At 46.0% G+C, this 12,331-nt stretch overlaps 1 protein-coding gene across 3 annotated transcripts in view; it reads right to left on the bottom strand.

Annotated features, from left to right (window-relative positions):
- Positions 1–12,331, bottom strand: part of ICE1 (interactor of little elongation complex ELL subunit 1) — a 43,208-nt gene that overhangs the window by 17,890 nt on the left and 12,987 nt on the right. For 2 of the 3 annotated variants that reach the window (XM_081917694.1, XM_081917693.1), the window contains 8 exons: positions 11,476–11,552; positions 8,808–8,845; positions 6,513–6,595; positions 5,395–5,434; positions 5,237–5,296; positions 1,141–1,230; positions 981–1,022; positions 29–402 (listed from right to left, as the gene is read on the bottom strand). In XM_081917694.1, the coding sequence (XP_081773820.1) occupies positions 29–402; positions 981–1,022; positions 1,141–1,230; positions 5,237–5,296; positions 5,395–5,434; positions 6,513–6,595; positions 8,808–8,845; positions 11,476–11,552 (804 nt within the window). Of the gene's footprint in view, positions 1–28; positions 403–980; positions 1,023–1,140; positions 1,231–5,232; positions 5,297–5,394; positions 5,440–6,512; positions 6,596–8,807; positions 8,846–11,475; positions 11,553–12,331 lie in introns of those variants that run through there. The other variant, XM_081917692.1, reaches the window with a different exon arrangement.

Raw genomic sequence — 12,331 nt, 5'->3', positions numbered from 1 at the left:
CACGATTTTAACTCGTATTTTTACTTACTGGACTAGCAGCAGGTGAAAACTGTATGGGAGACAGTAGAGGAGGAAGAGGCCTAACCCACTTCAAAATATTGCGCAGATTTTCACCAAGTTCGTCCTGTTCCGTGCTAAAAACATCCACGTCGCCCTCTCCCAAATGTGTCTCTGAAATGACTTCTAGAGATCTGTCTTCGTAAAAATTGCCACCACCATTGTAAGTGCCCGGGGTTTCCATGGCCCTGCTTTCTACTGGGCTACCATGCCCAGCAAGTCTGTCGCCCAGCTTTGTCTGCAACGGTGCCAAAGAAACATGCGTCGTGCAGGTTTCAGGTGAAGGACAACCAGAAGGCCTCTCTTCTCGAGGTTTCCTGAATTGTTGAGGATTCCGCGGCGTTTCTATGGGGCAGAAGATCATCTACAATGTAAACAAGGTTTCCATATTTCCTCCACTTTCTGAAGGTTTTAAAAGAAGTTTTCAAACCAATTTAAAAACAAATGGTTTATTATTCATGTTACTGAGTGTCCTACAGGTACACCACTGTGCTGTTGAAAGGTTTTTTGCAACTCCACAGCCCCCCCAGAAAGTATCCCCTTAATTATTATTTTTTTAATTTTAAAAATCCAGGTGTTAATTTTACTGACCACTCCCGGGGGGCCCCCTGCTGTGTTTCTGGGGTGCCGTACAGTTTTTGTAACCTTCCCATGACCCTCACAAAATTTTTCCTTAAAAAGGGTAAGACATTCCTAGCGCAGTCTTGGAAGAAGGCATAGGAGGAATGAGGACACACCAAAGAAGATTTCCAGCAGCCTAGAGACAACCGCAAATGCCCTGCAGGTATATATGCATATATTTTGTTCTTGCATTTAAATTATGCAAATATTAAAAGCATAGTGCAAAGTCATTCTAAAAGTTAATGATTGGCATCCGTCTGTCGTGAGATTCAACGGCAGAGTGCCGTTCTAAATGTACTCACTTTTTTTTCCACGTGCTCTTGAATGATCATGAAAATCTGTTGCTGCAGGTGAGAAAAGAGGCAATTTTTCTTTACTCTTCTTGAAAATTGCAACATACTTTTTCTCTAAGGAAAGCGACTACTTCCAATTATCTCTAGAGCTACAGTACTTGGGTCTCACCTAAGATGTAGTCATTTTTGTTGATTTGACTTTTTCCTGTCGAGCTGTCAATACACATCCAGAGCTCCTGCAACAGCAGCTTAATTTTCTCTGTAAAATAACCAAAGAGGCATCCAAACTGTTATGGTACTTGCAGAGAAACATGGATTAATAGAATATATATCTATATCTGTATCTGCACACACATTTCTTCACTAATACAGGGAATAAGAAGCAAATCCCAAACTGCTGAGGTTATGTCTGTTCCAGTGATGGCAAACCTCTAGCCTACTAAAGGTAAAGGTAAAGGTACCCCTGCCCATACGGGCCAGTCTTGCCAGACTCTAGGGTTGTGCGCTCATCTCACTCTATAGGCCAGGAGCCAGCGCTGTCCGCAGACACTTCCGGGTCACGTGGCCAGTGTGACAAGCTGCATCTGGCGAGCCAGCGCAGCACATGGAACGCCGTTTACCTTCCCGCTGGTAAGCGGTTCCTATTTATCTACTTGCACCCGGGGGTGCTTTCGAACTGCTAGGTTGGCAAGCGCTGGGACCGAACGATGGGAGCGCACCCCACCGCGGGGATTCGAACCGCCGACCATGCAACCGGCAAGTCCTAGGCGCTGAGGTTTTACCCACAGCACCACCCGCGTCCCCTCTAGCCTACTAGGCCTCCTCTATTGACTTGCCAAGGCTTCTCAGTAAAGTTGAAGGAAGCTTGCTATGTCAGGATCTGTTACCTAAAGACACCTGGAGGTGACAACTCCCAACAGAGCAGCTCTCTATTTGCTGCTGGTTAGCTATTTCCTTGGAGAGTTGAGCAGGAGACGGAGGCCCACCAGTCTGGTCCAATGTTCAGGAAACATATGAGCAGTGATATGAATGCAGCACTTTCTTGCAAACTGCCCTTGGAAAATGATTGAAGGGCTATACAAAAATACAGTGGTACCTCGGGTTACATACGCTTCAGGTTACATACGCTTCAGGTTACAGACTCCGATAACCCAGAAATAGTACCTCAGGGTTAAGAACTTTGCTTCAGGATGAGAACAGAAATCGTGCTCCAGCGGCGCGGCGGCAGCAGGAGGTCCCATTAGCTAAAGTGGTACCTCAGGTTATGAACAGTTTCAGGTTAAGAACGGACCTCTGGAACGAATTAAGTACTTAACCCGAGGTAGCACAAATGAGTCAGCCCAATTTCTCGACAAATCGATGGATATTCAGCAGCAGTGGCGTAGTGTGGGGGGTGCAGGGGGGGCCGGCCGCACCGGGCGCAACATCTGGGGGGGGCCGCTCGCACTCGCAGCTCTCTGCCCCTACCTGGCTCACTCACTGCAGTGCTGGCTGTGCGAATCCGATCCGAGCCGCCGCCCACTGTGGAAGGGGTGGGTGCCAGGCGTGCGGTGCGGAGAGAGAGCGAGGGACTATCTGGAGGTGGGACAGTGCAGCGGCCGCCCAGCGCAGCGCTGAGCGCGGTAGAGAACCACACCAGCCCAGCCCAGGCAGCAGCAAGAAGAAGCTGGCAGCGACGGCAAGTTAGGGGTTAGGGGGCGCAAATTACTTGCCTTGCCCCGAGTGCTGACAACCCACGCTATGCCACTGTTCAGCAGAAGTTCTGACTTGACACAATTTGTTACGATACAAGCTAACCAACATGTTCTTTTCCCCTTCTTGGCAACTCCCTTGAGCCTGAGCCTCCTCAGAGGATTCAGTCTGTTGACATGATAAGCAATAGCAAGAAATCCACCTGAATCTATTTAAATTGCATCATTTCCTTCTTGCCTCTTTGCTAAGTAAGCGGTGATTTAAAAAAAATAAATGGAATCAAATTAAGGAGCTCTGGTTGTATCCCTTTGTTGGTATTCTCAGCACTTTGTTGCATGATCACCATTTTATTTGCATATCACCTTTCCTTGAAAAGATTCATGCTCAAAGCGGCTTGCAAACAAAAGGAATGCATCTCAAAATCAGCCACTGCAAGAACAATTCCATAGCAACATAATAGCAAATATAACATCAAACAAAAAAACCACACACCAGTATTTCAGCATTATAAATACACCTCCTAGCAACTGCAAAAATAACAAGGGAGGCCGATAGCTGCGCCTATGATGTGGGAATGGGTTCCTGGTTGGTAAAGGTAAAGGGACCCCTGACCATTAGGTCCAGTCGTGACTGACTCTGGGGTTGCGGCGCTCATCTCGCTTTATTGGCCGGGGGAGCCGGCGTACAGTTTCCGAGTCATGTGGCCAGCATGACTAAGCCACTTCTGGTGAACCAGAGCAACTCACGGGAACACCGTTTACCTTCCCGCTGGAGCGGTACCTATTTATCTACTTGCACTTTGAGATGCTTTTGAACTGCTGGGTTGGCAGGAGCAGGGACCGAGCAACGGGAGCTCACCCCGTCGCGGGAATTCGAACCACCGACCTTCTGATCGGCACGTCCTAGGCTCTGTGGTTTAACCCACAGCGCCACCCACGTCCCACTCCTGGTTGGTACTTGCATGTAAAAGGAGAGGGATAGATACAGGTCTTGTCACCTGGAGCAGGAAAGGAAGAACTTCCAGGCGACCAGGTAGAGAAGCTTCTTTGAAAGCAAATGTGTCCTTCTCTCCAGCCCTTAACAAGTCATGAATGCACCCAACTGAACCTGGGTGGGCAGACTAGTCAAATTTTTGCCTGTTAAATGGCAACTGCACTTCAGACATGGCCTTCTAAACAAAAAAAGTTCTAGTGTCCTAAACAGCTTGCAGTGGGAAAGGGAGGGTTGAAGAGAGAGCCCAAACTCCCACTCAGCAGATGCCCAGCATATACAAAAGCACAAATGTTTTCAGCCCCAAATCACTAGCTTTGCCAGGGTTAAATTCTAAAACACCTCTCTACAATCCACCCCAAATGCATCGCAACTTTTCTTCTAAAATTCCCCCATGAGCGCAACAGAACCCAACAGCTTGCTCCCCACCCACGCAGATCAATTCCTTATAGCTCTCTGTTGTCTGCCATCTAATCCCCTAGGCTTCCACTCGCTCTACAAAACTGGGGAAATTGCAAATGTTGCCTTCTGCCTGGGCGTCCAATGCTCTCCACGCTCACTGAAACGTGCTGTTAATTTCAAGGGAGCAGTGGGGACAGGCCATGGCTGAGACACCCAGCATTACTGAGCAATGAATCAGTCTCTCAGTGGTTCAATAATTTGTAGGGGGTTAGACGCTGGAAAGCAAGGTCTTGGGTATCATGTCTGACGACCTCGTCTTAGGCAATGATAAATAATTTGTCTCCATCCAACTACAGTTCTAAGAAGCAAAGAATACTTACAGCAGAGTAACAAGTTCAAGCTGACATAACACCTGTAGGCAACCTAAGACCCGGGGGCCGGATGCGGCCCAATCGCCTTCTCAATCCGGCCCGTGGATGGTCCAGGAATCAGCGTGTTTTTACATGAGTAGAATGTGTCTTTTTATTTAAAATGCATCTCTGGGTTATTTGTGGGGCCTTTCTGGGGTTTTTACATGAGTAGAATGTGTGCTTTTAATTAAAATGCATCTCTGGGTTATTTGTGGGGCCTTTCTGGGGTTTTTACATGAGTAGAATGTGTGCTTTTAATTAAAATGCATCTCTGGGTTATTTGTGGGGCCTTTCTGGGGTTTTTACATGAGTAGAATGTGTGCTTTTAATTAAAATGCATCTCTGGGTTATTTGTGGGGCATAGGAATTTGTTCATCCCCCCCCCCAAATATAGTCTGGCCCACCACATGGCCTGAGGGACGGTGGACCGGCCCACGGCTGAAAAAGGTTGCTGACCCCTGACCTATCGTCATGCAGCTTGTTACATGTGGATGACCACAAAGCAGAACCTTTGGGCTTGCTGGCTGAGGCGGCCATGCTCTCAAGCCCTTTTCTCAGCCAGATCTTGGGGCCTTGCACATGTCCCATGCAGTGGGCAATCGCGCTCCTATTCAGCTCCTTTAGGGTACCTGCAAGAATCCAAGTAGGGCTGAAAGGTGAGGCCTTGTAGTATGAGGATGTGATGATTGTACAGATGACAACTCAAAGAACAGCAGCTATCAGCAATTGCAATCTTCTTTTATTAGAGAGAAAATATTTATACATACCAACCTTTGTCTAGGTCTGCTACAGGACTCGCTCTCTCACTTTGGGTCTCAGCATTCTTCAGCACTGAGGGGAAATAAGACAGACACAGATATCAGATCAACAATTAAAACTGGAACCCTGCCACTGAAAATCCATTCAGGTAAAATAAAGTGAAGCATCACCTTTCTTTTGCTTTGCATTCGGGAAGCCATCAGTCTTCTCCTGTCAACATCAAGGGAAGAAAACCATACCACATTAACATCCTTAACTTGTATATTGTCAGTGGAAAGAGATTCGACTCTGGTTACTGTTTAAATTACCTCATGAGCTCTCAAATGTATTATACAGTGGCACCTCGGGTTACAAACACCTCGGGTTACAAAAGCTTCGGGTTACAAACTCTGCTAACACGGAAGTAGTACCTTGGGTTAAGAACTTTGCCCCAGGATGAGAACGGAAATTGCGTGCCAGCGGCGCGGTGGGAGGCCCCATTAGCGAAAGCGCGCCTCAGGTTAAGAATGGTTTTGGGTTAAGAACGGACCTCCGGAACGAATTACCGTATTTTTCACTCTATAACATGCACCTGACCATAACACCCACATCGTTTTTGGAGGGGGAAAACAACGGGAAAAAAATTCTGAATGAAACAGTGGATGTATCATTTTTGTGCTTCATGCTGTGGCCACAGACATGTGATCTGATGGTGAATTTGGGGTGACCCAATGCAAAAATCCTGAGATTCCCTGTGGATCCATGCTTTGTCACCACGTTTTTGCACCATTGCAGCCCCAAGCAACAGTGGGTGCGTGATTTTTGGGGGGCGGGCTGAAGCCATGGACATGCCATGTGATCTGATGGTGAATTTGGGGTGACCCAATGCAAAGATCCTGAGGATCCATGTGGATCCATGCTTTTTAACCACATTTTAAGTGGGGAGGGAAGGAAAAACACAGAAGGGACAAGGAGAGGGGTGTGCAGAGAAGCAGCTGGCTAAGAATGCAGGAGAGGGATTTAACGGGAGGGAGCCTAAACATTTTCTGTGATCAGTTCTCCCCACATTGTCTAGTCTTCCACCAGTTTATCCATTGCAATGATGGGAAATAAGTCATCAACAGATAAGAACAGTGGGAAAAGTAGTCCACATTTATGACACACACTCTGCATCTTGGCGGGGGGAGATCATTAGGAGGAGATACTTACTCTGTAACTTATAACAAAGCATGCAAAGAAACACTAATTTGCGCTTACTGCAAAAATGCAAAAAAAACAACCACCCCAAACCCCTGCTTAAGAAAGTTACCTGGGCTTTCTTCAATTCCTTCTCAAGAACTTTCTTCTCTGCTTTCAGCTGCTTGAATTCCAGGATGTGCTTTGCTGCAGCCTCTTCATTTAAAGGAAAAAAGCAATCAAAATGCATGAAAACCATTAAGCTTGACTTAATGGCACAAAAGTCAGCCAACAAGGGTGAGATGCACTTGCATGGTCAAAACAAAAAAAAATTCCTTCCAGTAGCACCTTAAAGACCAACTAAGTTAGTTCTTGGTCTGAGCTTTCATGTGCATGCACACTTCTTCAGATACACAGTTTATCTAGGGGTTGCAGCATTCAGATCTGCACTATCATATATTTCATTAGGATTTCATCACACTGGATGAATGCCGCTTGGCTCGGTCAGAGACATGTATTATCCTACCAACTGTACACAACAGCTCCACACCTTTTTCTCCAAATGTGTAAATGCCTACATGCCTTAGAATTCTGCTTAATAAGCACTAGGAAACTAGAATTTTATTCATACCAAACACCACTGACAACAAAACCTTTCCGTGTAATAAATATATATTTGCACCCTTCCATTTCAACAGGTCAAATTCTTAAACTGTGCTTTGTCAAGGTTTGCTATAAGACCCTAAAATGCATACAGATATCCTTAAATGGCAATAATTAAGTCTGAGTTGTTTGCATAATGTTATTCTCGGATAAAAATTTATGCAGCAATACAATTAGGTTTTTTGTAAGTGGATCAAGCTCTGCAAGTTACCGTATTTTTTGTCCCATAGGACGCACCTATTTTTTTGGGGGGGAAATAAAGGGGGGAAAATTTCCCTTTATTTCCCCCCCAAAAGCAGGTCAGGGAAACCGAACCAGGTCAAGGAACAGCGGGATGGCGGCGCTGCGCCTCCCTGCTGTCCCCCGAGCTTGTGGGGCTGGCCGATGTCTGCCCAGCGTGAGGGGCGCTCTGCTTCAGGGTGCCCCGCACGCTGGGCAGCAGGCTGCTATCCGCAGCGTGGGGAGCCCTGCGGGGAACTCCTGCAGGGCTCCCCACGCTGCGGATGTCTGTCCGACACGCGGGGTGCTCTGCTTCAGGGCACCCCGCCCGCCGGGCGGCAGGCTGCTATCCACAGTGTGGGGAGCCCTGCGGGAAACTCCCGCAGGGCTGCCTAGGCTGCGGATGTGTTCCCGAAGCGCCGGGCGCTCTGCTTTCAGGGCGCCCGACAATCCAGGAAGCAGGCTACTATCCGCAGCCTAGACAGCCCTGCGGAACTCCTGCAGGGCTGCCTAGGCTGTGGATGTCTTCACACTTCAGCGAAAGCCTGCATTCGCCCCATAGGACGCACCCAGATTTTGGAGGGGGGAAAGTGCATCCTATAGGGCGAAAAATACGGTATTCAGCTACCAGAGGTTTGGCAGAGGTGGTACACTGACATTTAATTTATAAACACTCAAGAGACAAATTTCTTAACATTTATTTTACTTTCCTTTGGACATTAAACAAGTAGAGTAATACGTGACATGAAAATCAGAACAAAAACAAACAAGAAATAATTTTAAGGAGCTTTCATTCTTAATTTCAGGATCTTGTCACAGCTACTAACAGCTGCCCAGAGCCAGGACAGGAGAGCACAATTGCCTTCCTGCTGTCATTTCTCATATAATTTCATGAGAAAATATAGTATAAACCTTTTATGATTTAAATAATGAAATTATTTTACAGCTTTCTAACAACAGACCACTCTAAATTTTAACAATCCATGACTTAAGGCAACCTTGGAATTTTTATACTTTGATTGACAGTTTCATTACAACAGGGACTCAGCTACACAGCTGCAACTAAAATGTTTTAAGTGCAATATACAATGTGACACTAGATAGTGAGCCTTATGGAAAATTCAATGTATTTTTAAAAACGCTTTTTAAAAAGCATTTTCAGAATGGTTTTTATATGAGTGTACATTCCACCCAGATGTATAATTAACCTTTTACAAGCCAATTCATTCTCGCACTAACTAGCTCAATTTTATCTAAGGAATTGATCTCTCTTTTATTCCCATGAAATAGAAGCACAACATTTGACACTGCAATCCTGACATTAGTTGAATGGGGCAAAAGGTAAAGGCAACAGTGAAGAAAGCAAAAGGTGAATCAAACTCAGGTTTTTAAGGTAAACTGACTGGGGCAAAATTGTTGGTGTACCTCTCAACCCTACTTAAAATACACATAAACTATGCAACACTCTCTTTTCTTACAACAATGTACTACTTTAAACCTAAAGGTTTTCTGTATCTGAAATGTGAATTTATTTGCAGTGAATTACCTTCAAGTTTCTTCACTTTAGTTTCCAGTTTCTTCTTCCTGACCATGTTTTAAAACACACACACACACAAAAATGAGGATAGTATTCTATCGATACAGATTTTTGGCTTTTTCTTCAAACTAATAAACAGAACATAAAAGCTTCCTTGATAAAACAGGTTTATTATGATTTGTGTAGCTCAGGCTTACATTTCCGGTTGAGTTTTGAATTAGAAACTGGACCCGCGCCCAGTTCTTTGTGATGCTAGGACCCCACAATCGTCACCACTGCTACACCGTCTGTCCATAAAATATATCATACATCAAGGGAGAGGAGCGGGTAGAAAAGTCATGGCGAAGGAGAGACAGCATGCTGCCCAGCTGGGCAATGAGTTTTGGTTACAGGCCACTCTGAACATATCTACTCCATTCACTGCAGCAAAGAACACACCACCTCCCAGAATGGAAGTGGTCGGAAGTGCACTAATTCAGAGTGTTCCCCAGAGTTCTTTGCACTGTTGAACAGGGAAGACAGCTAGGTCAGATGTAGCACATGCCTCCCCTTGCACACAATTTTTGGCCAGGCTACCGTATTTTTCGCCCTATAGGACGCACCGTCCCATAAGGCGCACCTAGTTTTTTTTGGGGGGGGAATAAAGGGGAAAAAATTATTCCCCCCCCAGGCGCGGGGCTGGGGCGGGGGAGGCCCGAGCTTCCCCCGACCCCAGCCCCCAAACAGGCAGCTCTCTGCAAGCCGTGGGAGCCCAGCGCTGGCTCCCGCTGCTTGCGGAGAGGTCTGCGAAAGCCTGGACGCGCTGAGCTCAGCGCGCGTAGGCTTTGGCATGCAGGCGACTCTCCGCAAGCAGAGGGAGCACTCCTGCTGTTTGCGGAGAGGTCTGCGAAGCCTGGAGAGAGAGGGGGGTCGGTGCGCACCGACCCCTTTCGCTCTCCAGGCTTCAGCGAAAGCCTGCATTCGCCCCATAGGACGCACACACATTTCCCCTTCATTTTTGGAGGGGGAAAAGTGTGTCCTATAGGGCGAAAAATACGGTAATTGAATTGAAATACTTTAATGACACTTGTACAACTTGTATACAGTGAGATTACACAAGCACCCCCTACTCACCTCTCTTAGTCTTAATTCCCCTCTTTTACTGATGCACACCCACCAAACCCGAAAGTCGGTTGCCCTGTTATTATATTTTCATTTAGCAGCCTAACAGCCCACGGATAGAAGCTGTTCTTTACCCTGTTGGTGCGACTAATCATGCTTCTATAACTTCTGCCCGAGGGCAGGAGATCAAGAAAGTGCCGGCCAGGGTGTGAATCATCCCTGAGAATTTTCCTCACTCTCCTGAGGCAACCTTTTCCTGCTATTTTATCCAGCGGATTCACGGGACAGTCCATAATATCTTGTGCTGTATTCACCACCCTCTGTAGGTACTTCCTATCAGTTGATGTCAAACCAGCGTACCACACCGTGATGCAGTATGAAAGGATACTTCCTATTGTTGACCAGTAGAAGGAGATCATCAAATGTTGATTGACATCGTTCTTCCGCAATAATCTGAGAAGATGGAGTCTCTGTTGGGCTTTCTTAACCACCTGGGTTGTATTTATTTTCCAAGTAAGGTCTTCACTGAGATAAGCTTCTAGGAATTTAAAGGAAGAGACTCTCTCTACACAGCCCTCCACGATGTACAGCGGGGCTAGTTCTCCTCTCTTCCTCCGAAAGTCCAACACCATGTCCTTTGTCTTGCTGATATTAAGGAGCAAGTTCTTCCCTAGGCACCATGTAGATATTTGTACACCTGCCGTCCAAATCTTGGAATGCACCCTACCTCAAGCCACTGTGGGGAATATTCATGTTGTGCATTTCACACAAGGATCAAAATAAACCTAGCCTTTTTTGTCCGGAAGACTAGTAGAAGTTAAGTGAATGTCCCCTCAGCCAGCAACCATTTCCGAGTAATCAATTAATTTGTCGCACCCTGTGAAGTCCACTTTATGGAATGTGGGTTCTGATAATTTGGGTCCCAAATAGAGAGAAGGGTAGGTAGGGAATGAATTCAGAACGGGTTGCTCGCCTCTCCTTTTGGACTGCTAGGCTCCCCCTCCCTGAAACACTACCTAATATGGTTTTGTGTTTCAGTACTGGCTACATGGCCCTAACAACTGATAAGATGTACAAGAAGTAAGGTAAAGGGACCTCTGACCATTAGGTCCAGTCGTGAACGACTCTGGGGTTGCGGCGCTCATCTCGCTTTATTGGCCGAGGGAACTGGCGTACAGCTTCCAGGTCATGTGGCCAGCATGACTAAGCCGCTTCTGGCGAACCAGAGCAGCACACAGAAACGCCGTTTACCTTCCCATCGGAGCGGTACCTATTTATCATCTTGCACTTTGACGTGCTTTCGAACTGCTAGGTTGGTAGGAGCAGGGACCGAGCAACGGGAGCTCACCCCGTCACGGGGATTCGAACCGCCGACCTTCTGATTGGCAAGTCCTAGGCTCTGTGGTTTAACCCACAGCGCCACCCACATATGATTAATTCCTACCCTGAGAAGGTTCTTAATTCCCACTTCTTCCACAGAAACACAACTATAATCTGAACACAGAAGATTTTTTCATCTAACTCCAAAGGTGAAAAATAGTATAAATTCACTATTTGGTTCATTTATACGACTCACATCGTGTCACTTTTGTTCATTTCATCTTTCACCCGAACATATTCCAGATGAGTTTCCTGGTATATCTTGAGTGAACTCTAGTTAAAGAAACAGATAGCGATTAAAGTACAGACATGCAAATAAACAAATCTTTTCTCATAGCCAATGCATTGATTCCTAATATCATAAAACAGCATCGCGAAAGTCAGAAGACATACACTAAATAAGTCTGCAGGAGAAAGGGTGTCCACAGCTGTGGAGCCACCACTAAGAAGACTCTGGCCCTGATGCCTACTAGGGCTGGGCAATATTAGCTTTTCAATGTTGTGAGGTTGGAAAGTGGAGGAGCCGAGGAAAGAATGAGCTCCATTGGCTATGGGTCTGATACAGGTGCTTCCTTTGCACACTGGTGACAGAGGGAGTCCCTCTGCTGGTAGCACTGGCATGCCAAGGGAAGAACAAGCTTAATAATAGGAAGACACAAGATCTACCCACTTTGGAAGAATGGCAGATGAAGGTGATAGACTATATGGGACTGGCAGAAATGACTGGCAGAATCCGAGACCAGGGAAGAGAGACGGCGGAAGAAGATTGGAAGACGTTTAAGGACTATCTTGGGAAATATTGCAAAATTAATGAATGTTAGAATGAAGTTGGTTTAGAAATTAAGTGGTTCTCAGCTGTAATGATTAAGTAAATTGGAGGGAAAAAAGAAAAGAAAGGTTGAAAATTAAATGAAAATCAATGGTGAGGATTTGCTGAATTAATAATTAGAACTGGAATACAAAAAGGGGAGGTATGAGGAGGTCTGGGAAGTAAGTTATAAGAAAATAAGGGAATGAAATTTTACTTGTTTTTTAAATTGTTTTTAGTTTTG

Source organism: Podarcis melisellensis (assembly GCF_964234715.1).
Source record: "Podarcis melisellensis genome assembly, chromosome: 7".
In the NCBI taxonomy this organism is placed as follows: Eukaryota; Metazoa; Chordata; class Lepidosauria; order Squamata; family Lacertidae; genus Podarcis; species Podarcis melisellensis.
This window is presented reverse-complemented; position numbering and strand designations above follow the sequence as displayed.